General features: G+C 42.6%; 1 protein-coding gene across 2 annotated transcripts in view; it reads right to left on the minus strand.

Moving 5' to 3' along the window:
- The window catches only part of LOC137944213 (uncharacterized), a 59,317-nt gene that overhangs the window by 41,605 nt on the left and 2,273 nt on the right, over positions 1–15,439 (minus strand). For both annotated transcript variants that reach the window (XR_011110795.1, XM_068789796.1), the window contains exons 2-5: positions 15,041–15,113; positions 14,862–14,951; positions 14,736–14,780; positions 7,263–7,328 (exon numbers count right to left, since the gene is read on the minus strand). Coding sequence is in view for 1 of the 2 variants with exons in the window: in XM_068789796.1 (XP_068645897.1) it covers positions 7,263–7,328; positions 14,736–14,780; positions 14,862–14,951; positions 15,041–15,113 (274 nt within the window). In the remaining variant the exon portion in view is untranslated. The remainder of the gene's footprint in view (positions 1–7,262; positions 7,329–14,735; positions 14,781–14,861; positions 14,952–15,040; positions 15,114–15,439) is intronic.

The following is a 15,439-nucleotide window of genomic DNA, read 5'->3' on the forward strand; positions in this document are numbered from 1 at the left end:
GCATTGTGTGGAGGCCCGCCAAATACTAATGAGCCCTTCAACTGCCCAAAGCTAACCCACCAGTCTTCCCAGAAGCGGATCGAGTGACCATTTCCAAAGTGAAAATGGATGCCCGAGTGGAACAACAGAAGGAGAGGAAAGATAGGTCTCCAAATTGGAGATAAGAATAGCAGCTCTCCTTCACCAAAGAATCGGCTGATCTAGGAACAAGGTTCCAATTACAATGAATGGATGACACAATGTCAGCAATACAATTAGTGATTGGCCAGTAGCGCCAAGGAGGAGAGCTATCTATTGAACACCAGTAAACTCAGTAGAGGTGCCTTGCCAAAGGAATCTTCTCATCATGCCATCAATTTGATTACAAATCGCAGCAGAGCAATGCATGACGAAAGGAAATAGGTTGGAATTCCAGCCAAGCAAGATTTGAGAAGAGTAAGCCTCCCAGCTTTGGATAGGAAACGACCTCTCCAAGTAATCAAACGGCGTTCCAATCTCTCAATAATCGGGCTCCATAAGTCCTTGTTGATGCGAGATGTAAAGAGAGGAAGACCGAGATAGGTGGTGGGGAGGGTACATATAAAGCAGCCCAAGAAATCCGCCATGGATCGGAGTTCCTCTACGTTGATGTTAAACCCCACGAGATGTTTTCTGTCAATTGACTTCCCACCCTGATACAATCTCAAAAAGACCCAATAGGGCCTTGATCTTCACAATATAGTCCAAGGATCTGACCCAGTAAGGTATTGTCCGCATATTGGAGAAGGGGGACGTCAAAAGCCTCACAGCTGCTAATCAGCTCAAGCCATCCAAGCTCCTTAGCCCAATAAGTCATGACCGAGAGGAGCTCAACCCCGATATTAAATAGGAGAGGGCAAAGCGGATCCCCTTGTTGAATACCCCAGGAGCCCTTAAAAAAACTACATACAATCCCATTGAGAAGGAGAGAGAAAGAGGCCGAAGAAACACATGATCTAATCCAACACCTCCAACAGTCACCGAAGCCCATTGACCCAAAAGGTCATCTAAGAGATCCCAATTAACCCTGTCAAATGCCTTCTCAATATCTAGCTTCAAGGCAAACCAAGGGTAACTAGAGCGGGAGAAATGGTCGAGGAGCTCATGAGCTGCCATGGAAGAGTCAAGGATGTTCCTTCCCCTCAGGAAAGCACCTTGACCATTGTGGGAGACTAGGGGGAGGAGGGACTTCAACCGCCGAGTGAGGAGCCGAGCAATAATTTTGTAGGTCATCTAAGAGATCCCAATTAACCCTGTCAAATACCTTCTCAATCTCCAAATCAGAGAAAGGCAGCTCAATGAAAGAGGCGGTGGCATTGGAGATTTTGGCAAAGTTGAGGTGCTAGAGCTTAGGACAATGAGGGCACTCCTCTAAATATAGATATGCATAAAACTTTATCAAAACATAAGTAATGGAGGGTATGTCCGAAGTTACCTCATTGTCCACACACAATGAGGTAATTCGGTTAGTCCACCTCGTTGAGGCGACAGCATGAAAAAAATTTGTATTGGTGTCTCCCTTTTTCAGCCATCTAAAACGGGCACGTTGCTTCCACCGCACTTTCTCCAAGTGGAGAAGAGAAAAAAGACGAGCCTGAAGAGCAGCTCGAGAAGAGAATTCAATATCATAACTACTTAGTTGATAACTAACATTTTTTACTATTCTTTTTAGTTGATACTCCTAGCTTGGGCCCCTATTTCTTCAAGTAAGTAGGAAACCTCTCAACAAAGTCCAACATATTGCTCCAAGTGTCTTCATCATAATGCTTTTTCTGGCCCATGATAGATGCAAGAAGAGGCAAGGCTGATTGGAAAAACACTCATGAGGACCAAAATCTGGTGAAATGCCAGTAATGTGATGCTCTTTTGAATAGATTCTAAATTACCAGCTTCACTTTCACCGCCTTCCTCCTTGCAAATTCTAGTGGCTGAAAGCATTTTGAACTTGGCCCATTTCATTTAGTCATCTGATAAACCCAAAATTATATAGAAGCACTCATGTACCAAGCTAGGGAAGGGGTACAAATTGTAATTTGGGGGGCATTTATTTTTAAAAAGTCAAGGGTGCCACCTCAAGAGTAAAAGTGACAATTTGATTTTGTTTTCTAGAAAATCTAGAAACCCAAAATTATCCCTAAGGAACCAAAAGAAGAAGAGAAGTAGAAGAGAAGTAGAATAGAAGAAGAGAAGAAGAAGAAAAATAGAAAGAGAATGAGGTACCACCACAAAATAGAAAGTAAAGGTGGAGCCAAATCCAAGGGCATGGTGCATGAGAGCAAAAAAGTAAAAAGGTCCCTCAAGGGGCTGGTCAAAGATAAGTCATACTTGCCTCTTCTTGATAAGATAGGCTTTATCCTTAATTGATGTAATCTTTCAATTTCCTAAATTCTCTCTAAGATTCATGTAATCTTTATATTTCCTAATACTCTCCTTGAGTTATGTAATTCTAATTGATTAAAGAGTTTTTCGAACAATGCAATGAAAAAAATGATAAATAGGGATATTGGCTAAGGGAAGAGATCAGTCAAGCCTTCTCCAAAATCTCTCTTTCCCCTCTCAAATTCATGCCCTAGCTCCTTTCGTCTCTTTTATCCTCTCCTCTTCTCTCTTTTCCTTCTAGCTCTCTCTCTACCCCCCTCTCTTCCTCTACTTTACTTCTCACTTCTCCCCTTCTCTCTTATTTCAACCATTTTAACCTCTCTCTTTCAACTCTTCCTTGCACTTTTAAGAAAGATAAAGACTTTTTCCAAGTGGGGTTCTTAGGTACTTAGCCAATACATCAAAAGTTTCAGAGCTGATGGAATACAGAAGGTAGGCTCTTAAACCTATCTCATATTAGGTTGACCCAACCCGGTGCCCATACCCCAAGTTAGGCCCCACAAGATCAAAATAATCCACCACGCTACTGTGTCGACATCCAAGGCGCCCCACTCTATGATGGCTCCACTCCAAACAAGGTAACCCCTTTTCATCTTTGTGATGGCTTTCAATCAGGCATTGATCAGCCTATTTCATAGGTCATCCCCTCTGGGATTCAAACACGTAACATGGTGTTAGCACAGATACCAAATGTTAGGTACCTAACCAATACACCAAAAACTCCAAAGCTGATGGAACGAGGAAAGCTAGGCCCTTAAACCTATCCCATACTAGGATGGCAAAACCCGGTGCCCATACCCCAGGTTGGGCCCCACATGATCATAACATTGTCCTTCCGTGATGGCTTTCGTGCCAACGTCCATGAGGGCCCACTCTATGATGGCTCCACTCTGAACCAAGTACCCCTTTTTACCTTTGTGATGGCTTTCACTCTGGCACTAGGTAGCCCCTTTCGTAAGTTGCCCCGTCCGAGATTTGAACACATGACATGGTGCCAACTCTAATACCAAATAGTAGGTACCTAGCCAATACGCCAAAAGCTCCAAAACTGATGGAACATAGAAAGCTAGGCCCTTAGGCTGGCCCAACCCAACACCCATACCCCAGGTTGGGCCCTACAGGTTCATAACATCGTCCTTCAAGGATGAAGTGTTTTGTGAGAAATGGTGGTTACTACAAGTTGGAGATGAAGCCATGACTTGGCCCAAGGTCGGTAAGGCAAGATGTATTAGATGGGAGCACTTGATGGAGGTCTGGTCAGGGGTGACTTCTTGTGTTTATATGTTTGCGAGAAGTTTGTGTGCATAGAGGAGGGGGTGAGGTGAAGTTTTTGAAGAAGGTTCTTTTCTCCAACATCGTTTTCGTAGGGTTTGAGATGGGAAGCTGCAATATGGGCAGGGTTGACTAAAGGTGATGATGAGAGTGACGTGTGGTGAGGTTGTTGAGAATTAAAAAATGGGATTCAAGTAGAATGGTGAGTGATGTCTCAACATGAGGAATTGTTGACTAAGGGGTTGTTGGCTTTTTTAGGGTGAGTTGGTGGTTGGAGAGCGGACAAAGGCTCAAAGGTAAAGATGGAAGTGATAGACTGAGGGGCAAGCCTGTGAATCCCCATAGGCAAGATGGTAGGGGCTGGCTCCCTGAAGGTAGAGTTTGAATTTTGAATCATTCTTGGTTCTAGTGTCACAGACGGTTGGGCTGAACTTCAAAGATAGCTATTGTGGCTCTCTAGTCTTGGAAGGTGACTCTTTTGTTGTCATCACTTAGTGTTCCGGTAAGAAGATTCACCCTTGACGTTTTTGGAACATCTTTGAGATTTAAGGTTGTATCTTGGTCCCATGTAAATAGGTTTGCCAATTCTTTGGTGGACTCTCTTGCTAAAGAGGGGGCAGCCCTCCAATCCCTTATTGTAAGGGGCACTCCTCTTAATAAATTGGATCCTTTTCCCAAAAAAAAAGTGTCGCAAACGGCTCAACATCCCTATGAGATGGGTCTACATCAATTCAGTGCAACTCATTTTTGTTGAGTCAACTCACCCCTTGTGAGGATCGTTTCTTCCTCCTTTGGCCGTTTCACTTCCTCGAGCCTGGTCTTGGTTCAACATGAAGATGGATAGCGAAAAATATTGGTGCCCATGGAATGTTAATCCAAGTTTCCCTATGGCAATTTGAATACGAGATGATTATCATCATAGAGAAGTCTAGCCATCTTTGGTGTTGGGTACCATCTTCCAGTTCCACAAACTCTCCAACAACCTCAGCCAACGCATGGAAGACATTCTCTAACAAGAACTCAGTCAAAAGGCTAGTGATTTTCAAGCGTTTCTATTGGGGTCCAGAAGGAGAGGTGGGGAGCCACAATGAGAAAGATTTACATGGAATATGGGATTCCATCGTCCAAGAGTCTCTCACAGCTCTGCAATTTGCACCATTGTCAAGGTGGATAAGCCAGCGACTATGTTCCAAGAAGGAAAAAGAGGAGGCTATGGGGAGATTCCAGTTTTCTTCGATCCATGTATTGAGTTCGGTTCCCAGCCTAACATTCCAGTTAATTGATGCCACTAGACAGCATGCCAAAGCAAGTCTCTCGTCCTTCAAAAGAGAAGAAACCAAGAGTAATCCATAGCCAGCAAGTGGGTGGGTGGTGGGCACAGTATGTTTTGGCCAAGGCTTGGTTGCAGCAATGGTGTTTTTAACAGGAGAATCCATTATAGAAGAATTTGGGAAAATATATTGAAGCTAGAACTTGGGAGCCCTCCATATGGACTCTTTTGTGTTCTATCTGACGATAGTGGAATACCAAGAAAAGGAAAAGGGAGCTCTAAGTCCATAGTTCCTCGCTACGAACACACTGGCTTTCCTTAAGAACTGATTATAACTAAAGAATTAAGAGGTTGTACACATCAAGAGGGATTAGAATAAAGGATCATTTGTCCCCCTTGATCGAAGTTAACCAAATGCGAGAGCATAGATGATCAATTTATAGCCGGACTCTAACATATTGGAAATATCAAGAGCTTGCACCATACCTCTCAATTTGTTTTCTTCTTCAATTTGAGACTTATTTAGTTGTGGAGCCTAATCAACACCTTACGTTGACTCCGTATGCAGATTGACCTTTGCGGTGAGGTCACCGTGGGGAATGGAAAGGGAGCGGGGAGCCCCTCCCAAGGTTTCGGGGGCAGAGCCCCAGAAAGGTCCATGATACATTGACTATTGTTTCATTAAGGGTAGTTTGGGGATTTCACTCTTGTATTGCGGATGCCCTAATTTTCTCTTTATATTAGGAGGCACCACTATTAGGGTTTTATAATCATCCGAGGAGCATCTTGGGTTGCGGCCCGAGAGAGGTTAGAGAAAAACACTTGTGTGTGCAATTTCTCTAGTAAACTATTTTATCTTCATAGTGGATTACTGCAGCGGTGGAAGACAGGATGTAGTCTCACCTTGAGGCAAACCTGTATAAATCTTGTTGTTTGTTCTCGTGCTTGCTTTTTCTTTCTTTTGCGTTTATTGTTATTGATCTCACTAGTTTGGAATTAGGGCATTTAATTCATAACAAGATTGTGATCCACCCTTCTTCATTTTGATTTCTAGTTGATTCTCTTTGCATACTCTCTCTCTCGTTCAGCCAGCGTTGTTCGTCTGCTTCCTAACTACCTAGATGATCCTCAAGTTTGGTCGCACCCTACACCCTCTGATGCTGATATTCTTCTGTTCCTAGCTTCTGTCTTTGAGTTTCCTTTGCTGCTGTTGGCTCTCGACCTTCTCTTTGTCCTCATTCTCAACTCACTCTTCGTCCTCGCTCACGACCCTCCATTGAAAAAAGTGAGAACCTTTCAATCTTGCTGGTTCCCCCATTGAGCAAACACCAATGAATCCGCACTTTACAATATCTTGCAATGTCAAGTGTCCTCTAGTGTTTGCCTCCACTACCAACTTCAATTATCCCAAGGAACTGAAAATCAGTCATATCATTTAGGGTCTATTACCCACAAGAGCCCCACCTTGAAACCCCCTCCCCCAGTGTGAAAAAAGATGTAAAATAAGAGAAGAAAGAAGACAGAAAGGAGAAAAGAGAGAAAGATAGGAGAATCATAGCGCGTTGAATGGCACTCAATGGGGGTTAAGTTCAAGCCCTCTTCCTTTTATTTCACTTAAGAGACTTGAGTCTAATTATATAACCCTTTGAGACACAACCCTCTATAACTCACTAACCATACATCCGAATAACATGAGATTTGGACTATAGACTTCTCATATTAAATTAACCTTATTGATACTATTACAGACTTATATAGAGAATGTAAAATAACTAAAGTACCCCTACTTGATATTTAACAGGTTGACTTTTTATTTCAATGACAGCTCCTCTGGTAACCCAAGCTGAAATTCTAAGCACAAACATGGATTATAAAGGTTCAGTTTCACTATCATGCTCAAGCCCAAAAGTACATGTAGCTCCTTCAAGGCTGAGTTAATGGGCCTCCTCTCAGGAATAAGACTACTCTCAGAACCACTCAGACCCTGAAATCATTAAAGGCAACTCAGCTAAAGTAATCTCATGGTTCTTAAAGCCCCCCAACCCTCCTTGGAAATTAAGATCCATGTTTGATGAAATTACCCAATTTTTCTTTAGGTCAGTACATCCGAAGGAAGCACATTCTTTGATCAGAAAATGGCTATTCCAGACCATTTTGCAAATAAGGGTGTCTCCCGGCAAGTCCTTGTTGTAGGAACTCTTTCACTTTGTGGTCTTAGGGCTGGGTTTCCCTCCCATTATTTGTAGCTTTTTTTTCTTAATGAAAATGCCAATCACCATTCCAAAAAATAAATATTTAAGGATATATAAGAAACAACAATTACCATTTGTCGTTGAATCTCTTCTAGCTCTTTGTGAGTTGCTTCAAGCATAGAATCTTTCTCCTGAATCTGCACATAAATTTGGAAGGCATTACCATGTGGAGAAATCAGAGCTCAATTGACTGCAAATTTGCAAACTTGTACTCCCCAACCTGCTCAGGAATTAAAAAAAAAAAAAATTTTTTTTTTGAAATGATGCTGATGGAATTAAAATTTTATTATCAAGAATAATTAATAATAAGGTTAAATTGTCTACAACAAACCGAGTTGACCTACCAAATATGGAGGTAACATTTAGGAGGGTCGATTGTGAAGGAGAAGAGAGGACAAAAGAAGGATTGGGACTCACCGGTCCAGCGGCCAGCCTCGGGGCAAGTCAAATTGGACTTGGCCACCAAAGAAGGGTTGAGTCCCACCCTTCGACTCGGCTCACCCAAGCCCAAACCCGATCTAACTAGCCCAAGTCACAAGGAAAACCATGTTTATAAAAACTGCCTAAAAATTAAGCCTAGATGACCTCGTACATGGGACCTAGGGCATACAAAAATGATTAATTTTAGGTCCTCTCATTACCTTCCGAATTCTACACCTCGTGCCCACATGAAATAATTTCTGTCTTTCCACTTGGCATTAGTAATCTAGCCATATGGCCATCTTTCTCCATTGACTTATCAAAACTAGAAAAAGAAAAAGTAATGACCTCCCCAACAGTAGCCATATCAACGATTTAACACTTCTCTATAGCATCAAATCCTTGTACCAAGCCCTAAGCTAAGCTACAAAAGGAAGCACAAAGCAAGACAGATATACGCCATCAGCCCACAACACACATAGACCCATGCAGACTTTAAGAAAGAAGGTTTCTTGAAGATAAACACACAAAATAGAGTAGAAACACAAAGTAAAGTAGAGACACCTATGTCTCACTAGTAAACCACGAAAATGTCCACACCTCATACAAACAAGCCCAGCTCAAGGCAGTAGAGCATAAGAGAGATACAGACAACACTCAAACCATCAACCAAGAAGGTTGAGGCACACAAGTAGAGAAACTAACTTGTACTCAAGAAGTTTGGTCTACCTCACTTAACTTTTAACCAGCTTCTAGAGGAGAGAGGACTTCAAAAGCTACGCTCACCAAGCCCTCAAGCCTGTTCTAATACCATAAAATTTGACGTGCTTGAAGAAAGAGAGTAGAAATGTAGGTTAAAGAAGTGCAGAAGTAGAAGAAAATAGGAAAGAAGGCCTAGAAAAAAGAGAGAAGAAAAAAAATGTTTGCATGGAAGTGGGACAGAAGAGAATAGAGTTACATGATACCCGCTCTTCCTCCTTAAATAAGCTTTAACTAACAATAAGCTACACGACAAAAAATACCCCTTCACTTCCTAGGAAATAACCAGCAATTCTCTAGGAAAGGAAGAGAAAATAAGTTACAACAGTACTTCTAAATTAAACCATTACTACTAACGAAGAGAACATAGGACCAAATTACCCCTGAACACAAATGACCAAACTACCCATACAATATTTTTCAATTCTTCCTACAGGCGGCAGCACCACTAATATGTTGATCATACTATTCAACACCCACAACATAAACAAAATGCTTTTGGATTCCCACTTTGAAGGAAGAGGAGAAAGAGGTGCTTCACTAATGTAATTGTGAAGTTTTCTTTTTCACCAAGATGTTCCTATCTAGACTAGCCCGTATCAAATAATTCTTCCTACTCAAGTTAACACTAGCAATCTGGGTAACAGTGTTATCCTTCACATCCAACTTCTCTAGCTACAGAGTAATAACTTCACCAAAATCAGCCATGTTAGCACCAAACAAGTTTTTTTTTATGAAAGGTGATTTTTTATTACTAGAACCAAAAAGGAAGAGCTAACTCCTAACAACAAGAAATTGCAAGGAAGCTCCCTGCTTGGCTAAAACATCAGCTACAGAATTTGCTAATCTCGGAATGAGAGACCAAAAACAGTCAAATAAATTGACAATTTTCATAATTTCAAAAAAGATGTCCCAATGGCGCCACGGAGGTGGTGAGGATTTTTCACACCAGCCGATCACTACCTTTGAGTCTCCCTCAATGAGAATGAGCTGGGAGTAATGGTCACGAAAAACACGGAACCCGTTGAGCAAGTTGTGGAGCTCAGTCGTCATGGAGTTTGCAATACCGAGAGGCCCGGAAAAGGAAACGATCCGGTTCCCAAGAGATTCACGAATCACTCCGCCAAATCCAGCTAAACAAGGGTTGCCGAAAGAGGATCCGTCAAAGTTTAAATTGAGGATTCCAGCAGGTGGCAGGGTCCACCCAGAGTTAACTGGGGACTTCGAAGAGGTGTGGAGCTGGGCAAGACATATCCAATTGTTTCTAATGGAAGATCCCAAGAAGGGGGAGAAGGCTTTCTGAGAGTGGAGCCAAGTAGCAATACTTCCTGACCTGAGATTGTTTCCATGACTCTTTCTTGAGAGTTGAACTTGGCATTGAATCTCTTTTGATTGCGCTCTAACCAGAGTCCTTGCAGAATGAAAGCGAAGGAAGCTGAGATCATCATTTTCCCAAGACCGAGGACGGGGGTCCCAGCAAGCATTCGGCAGGTTGCGAGGAGGTCCGCCGAGAAGCAGAATTGGATTCCAATTCAACTGATAATCAACGTCTAGATCCCTCAAGTGAAGGGGCATATGAGGAGCAGGTGGCTAACCGTTTCTTCAACGACATGGTATAAAGAGCAAATGGGGTCCACCCCTAGCTGGCCACAATTTCTGAGATTGTCAGCAAAGAGAATTTTGTTTAAGCAAGCACTCCACATGAAGAATTTTACTTTGGGGGAAGCGCTGAGATGCCATGTGAACTCCGCTGAGGTGACTATGCGTGATCCAACCTCGAACGACAAGATAGACGGAGGGGATTGAGAAGGAGCCACTCTTATTCGACCACCAAATTAATTTGTCTGATCTGTTTGCTTGCATTCTAGTCGTCTGTAAGGCATCCAAAAGGCAACTGACTTTCAGAGCTTCAAGTTCCGATAGACCACGACGAGGTTGAATATTTCATCCCCCATTATTGGTGACTTCAGCAATGGTAATTTTCCTCAATCATGAAATTCTAAAGAGGCTGGGAAAGGAGTTATGAAGAAGCATATCGCCCGACCACCAAGCTTCCCAGAATCTAATATTTTGGCCATTTCCCACATAGAATTGGACAAACGAGGAAAAAAAGGGGATAAGAAGGTATAGAGATCTCCAAATAGGAGATAAAAGCCTTTTGTTTCCTCCTTGGATCCACCAAAACAAAGTAAAGTTGAGCTTTGATAGCACCATATCTTTCCAAAGGTTTGGAGTAGATGAGTTGAGTCTTCAAATCCATTTTAAGAGCAGGGCACGATTCATATCTCTGGCAAGTCGGATTCCAAGGCCTCCAAGGGTCTTTGGGAGGTAAACATCTTCCCAACTGACCAAATGGTACTTGAATTCTGAGTTGGTTCCTCTCCAAAGAAAACGCTTCTTCATCTTATCCAACTGTCGCCAAACAGAAATCGGACAAGGCAGAAAGGATAGGCAATGATTTGGGATGCCAATAATGCTTGATTTTAAAAGGGTTAGCCTTTCCAAGAGGCAAGACGCATCTCCATCTTCTTAATAACAAGAGTCCAAAGATCTTTGCAAATACGGTCCGAAAACAGAGGGAGACCGAGCTAGATGCAAGGGGTGGATGAGATTGAGCAACCAAGGGCTTCAGCCATTTCTAAGAGGGATTTTGGGTTTATATTGAACCCGATCAAGGAGGTTTTCCCCCCAATTTTCTTTCTGACCTGAGCAGATTTCGAAGAGTCCCAGAATTGCCTTGATTCTTTTGATGTTGCCCATAGTTCCTACTCCGAATATCAGAGTGTCATCTGCATATTGGAGGATAGGGATATTGAAGGCCGAGGAGTTGCTAATTGGGTTTAGCCATCCACATTCTTTGGCTGAGAAGAACATAGCAGAGAGAAATTCCGCCACAATGTTAAAAAGGAGAGAGGAGAGGGGGTCTCCCTGTCTCAATCCCCTCAAACCTTTAAAGCGCCCGCACACAGTGCCATTTAGGACAAGAGAATAAGTTGTTGAGGATAGGCAACTCCTGATCAAGTATCTCCAACGATCTCTGAAACCCATGTGAGTCATGAGGTCGTCCAAAAGGTTCCAGTTTACCCGTCGAAAGCTTTTTCTAAATCCAACTTCAGTGCAAAGATTGATTTCTTTGAGCGGGTAAAATGATCAATCAGCTCATGGGCCACCATTGTGGAGTCCAAAATGTTTCTGCCTTTCAGGAATGCACTCTAACCATGATTGATAACTAGAGACAGTACTATCTTGAGCCGGTTTGCAAGGAATCTGGAAATAATCTTGTAAGTGGTCGAGATCAGACTGATTGGACGAAAGTCACCAGGGGTTTCAACATTTCTCTTCTTGTGAATCAGGGAAATGAAAGAGGCACCCATGCTGCGAAAGGAGATGCCGTTCTTGAAGAAGCTCTCAACCATCGGAGAAATATCTCCAATAATGATTGGCCACACACGGTGGTAGAATTCACCGTTGAAACCATCTGGACCTGGTGTCGGGTCGCTAGTCGTGCCTAGGACTGCTCTTTCAATTTCTTTCATGGAGAAGGGAACTTCGAGAAGAGATGAAGCAGAGTGTGGGAGGCTGCCAAAGTGAAGCTGCTAGATTTTGGGCCGATTAAGATAATCATCTGCGTATAAATCTAACACCAAACAAGTTCACCACTTACTAATATGCCCAACCACCCAATTCATATACCAATGACACCAATTAATAACCAACACAACACGCTAGTGATGTAAACCTTGCACAAATATCAATTGTTCAATAGAGCACACACAAGTAAGAAAATCACACCAAACAGCAACTCAAGAGAAATATTGGTACCAGATAAGCCTTCAAATGCAATAACACAGCAAACCAGCCTCCAAACAGTCCCAGCCAGGAGCACTACAGCTTCAACAAAAATCCATGATTCACTTAAACTATCAATATAGTGGTTGTGGCACGAGAGCCTATGTGAGACGGAGGATGCAGCCATGGTGTGGCCAGACACCAAGGCCGAAGACTGTGCAAGTCCAGTGCACAGCAATAGCAGCAACGGCCAAGGCCAAGTGCAATGGCACGGCCCAGAGGGGCGCACGCATATGGCCGACCCGGCTGCAACTGCAACAGAAAAAGACGCACTTGAGTTGGCCAGACAGAAGGCCAAGCACCAAGAGGCGCAACGGCCCCAACAACCGGCCGAGACAGAAACCGTAAACGCAACAGACACGTGTGCGGCACACAGCAAGCAAAACGCGTGCGCGCATGACCCGAGCAGAAGGCGCATTGGCATTTGGGGTTGCCGAAGGTCAAGTGCGCATGTGGCACAGAAGTTGCGAGCGCGCGAGCGCATGAAGCGACAACGCGGGCGCCGAACGCGTTTGGGGTGGCCATGTGCGCGCACGGCTCGGAAGTTGTGGGCATGCAAGTGCATGAGGCAACAGCGCAGGCGCCCAGCGCATTTGGGGTGGCCATGCGTGCGCATGCAAAGTGGCAAAATCTGGGAGGTTGCATTTCGGGTTTGCCACTCCCAGACGTCTCCTATGCCAACTTGGACTCATTTGAATGCTGATTAGGCAGCCAAAACGAAGGGAGACACCTAGGATGTCCAGATACAAGATTGAGTCCAAAATGAGCAAATCAAGGGATTTGAATGGAGGATCAAATCAAGGAGATTTGATAAGGGATGATCTCTTCTCTCATTGGACGGAAGCATGAGAGAAGGGAGGGGTCGAAGCCTATAAATACCAAGACATTCAACCCTTGTAAATCATTCACCATCTTGTAGAAAAAGCTTGTATAGCACGTGAAGGAGAGAATTGTAGAGAGACTCTGGTCCTCCACCTTGGACGACCAGCATTGTGTTTGTAGTCATCAATACAAGGTATTCTCCCCCTCGAGATTTGATAAGGGATGATCCCTTCTCTCATTGGACGGAAGCATGAGAGAAGGGAGGGGTCGAAGCCTATAAATACCAAGACATTCAACCCTTGTAAATCATTCACCATCTTGTAGAAAAAGCTTGTATAGCACGTGAAGGAGAGAATTGTAGAGAGACTCTGGTCCTCCACCTTGGACGACCAGCATTGTGTTTGTAGTCATCAATACAAGGTATTCTCCCCCTCTACTCCTCTTGGTTCCCTTTGCTTTCATACTATTGTTCGACTTGAGGGGAAGGAGCATTGCGACGACGATTTAGGGAAAGAGGTTGTACTGTTTTCGAAGGACTAAAAGCAGGTCACATGAGACTTAGAATTTCTGCCAGCCTAAAGGAGTTTAGGCTCGTCTAAGCCCGTGACACTATGACTCCCTTAAACCATTAAACTAATGATTTTGCCATCAAAAATAGGAAGAAAAGGAACTTTGGGACTCGCAGAGGAGAAAAATGTTAAAATTTTACTCCAAAATATCCTGTACAGATCAAACAAGAGAAAAGAAAGAAGAAATAGCAGGAAAGGTCTAACCAAGATGCCTTATTCTCACTCTGAAACTATGAGAACAGTTACTAACATGCTGGAAATAAGAGAAAAAGAAGAAAAAAGAGAGAAATTTGCATCAATGATAGTTAGGGGCCAGATAGACCCTTAATTCCTTATATTCACTCACTAAAAGGACTAGATATTATAATGACATGATTATCCCTCATTTTACAGCACTTTGTACCCTCAACGAACTTACTAAAATACCCTCACTTAAGTATAATATAAGTAAAACAGAAGCCAATGACAAAACTAAGCTCGACACCCTTCATAAGTTCTGCATCCACACTCTTTCTCAATGGCCCAGATGATGGCATTGGAAAGGGTGCCAAAGGATCCTTTGGTTTCTGTCATTCACCAATTGAAGGGTTGGAGGACATCTAGCAAGAAAGCCATAAGCCACAACTCAGGCAAACTTTGAAGGCTGACTTTCCAAAGACATGATGAATGAACCGGAACACATTCAAAGGCAAGCCACTAATTGTCTCTATAAAGGTATTTCAGGGACATAATACTTCTGCCCACAGTTTGGATTTCTCCATCCAAAATTGTAGATGTATTCAAGTCTTTCTTTCAATACAGAAAATCCGAAGGATTGAAAGTCTACAATTTTGGCTACCCCAGTAATCAGGCTAAACAACTGAGAAGGCCCTAGGAAGCTGGAAAGCAAATTTCATGGAGAACAACAGTAAACCAGGATCCCAAATGGTGGATGCATTATTCAGGATAATATGCACAATAGGTTCTGAAATGTCCTCATCAGCCAGGTAGTCCTTATATGTTAAATGCCATGGGATGGAAAACTTGCCTTAGTACCTTCACCTCTCATATATGAGAAAATGCCTAAAACTCATCAGAATAAAGTGACTAATTAGTTATCATCTTTGACTAGTATAAAATGCATACCTGCCTGTTAAGTTTTTTATTTTCATCTGCAAGAGATTCCACTTTCTGCAAGAAAATCACAACCACTTAAACAAAAGCATAAAAAAAATTCAGTCGAAAGCCAAACGCACAAAAAGAGAAAATCACCTTCTGCAAAACATTGTCAATAACAGCAATCCTTTTTGGATAAATTGGTCTAATATCAGACAATTTACAGCGCTTCTTACAGTTAGGGCACTGCGAAAGGGGAAACACTGAATGTAAGATGAAACAGTCAAGTGATGAAATTGAGTACTGATGAAGAAAATGAGAGATAAATAACATACAATAGCTTTTTTCCGATCTCGAATCCATTTCTCTATGCAGGATCTACCAAATGTGTGCCCGCATGAAAGAGAGCTGCCAACATCAAAGATATAAATCAATCTAGAATAGATTTGAATGAACCATGCAAAAGAACACATGCTTTCAAGAGATATAAAAGTAAAGGTGAAATACTTTCACTTTTCCTAATGGAAATTTTCTAAAAAAGCGAGAATACAGAGAGATCCTTAATCAGCTTACCAACAAGCTGTGGTAAAGAAGGCCCTCTTTTGCTAATCTATCACCAAGTAACCTAGCCGGCCTAGGGGTGTGAAAACTTTGGACATAAATGATTTTGACATAGAGAGAATATTTCTTCAAAGAAAGAAACCAGGGTGTTTCTTTCTATTGCTTCTTACTCC

The sequence above is a fragment of the Aristolochia californica genome, unplaced genomic scaffold (assembly GCF_029961685.1).
Source record: "Aristolochia californica isolate CCGP_79_NKW_82.1479 unplaced genomic scaffold, dmAriCali1.0.hap1 SCAF_11, whole genome shotgun sequence".
Taxonomy (NCBI): domain Eukaryota; kingdom Viridiplantae; phylum Streptophyta; class Magnoliopsida; order Piperales; family Aristolochiaceae; genus Aristolochia; species Aristolochia californica.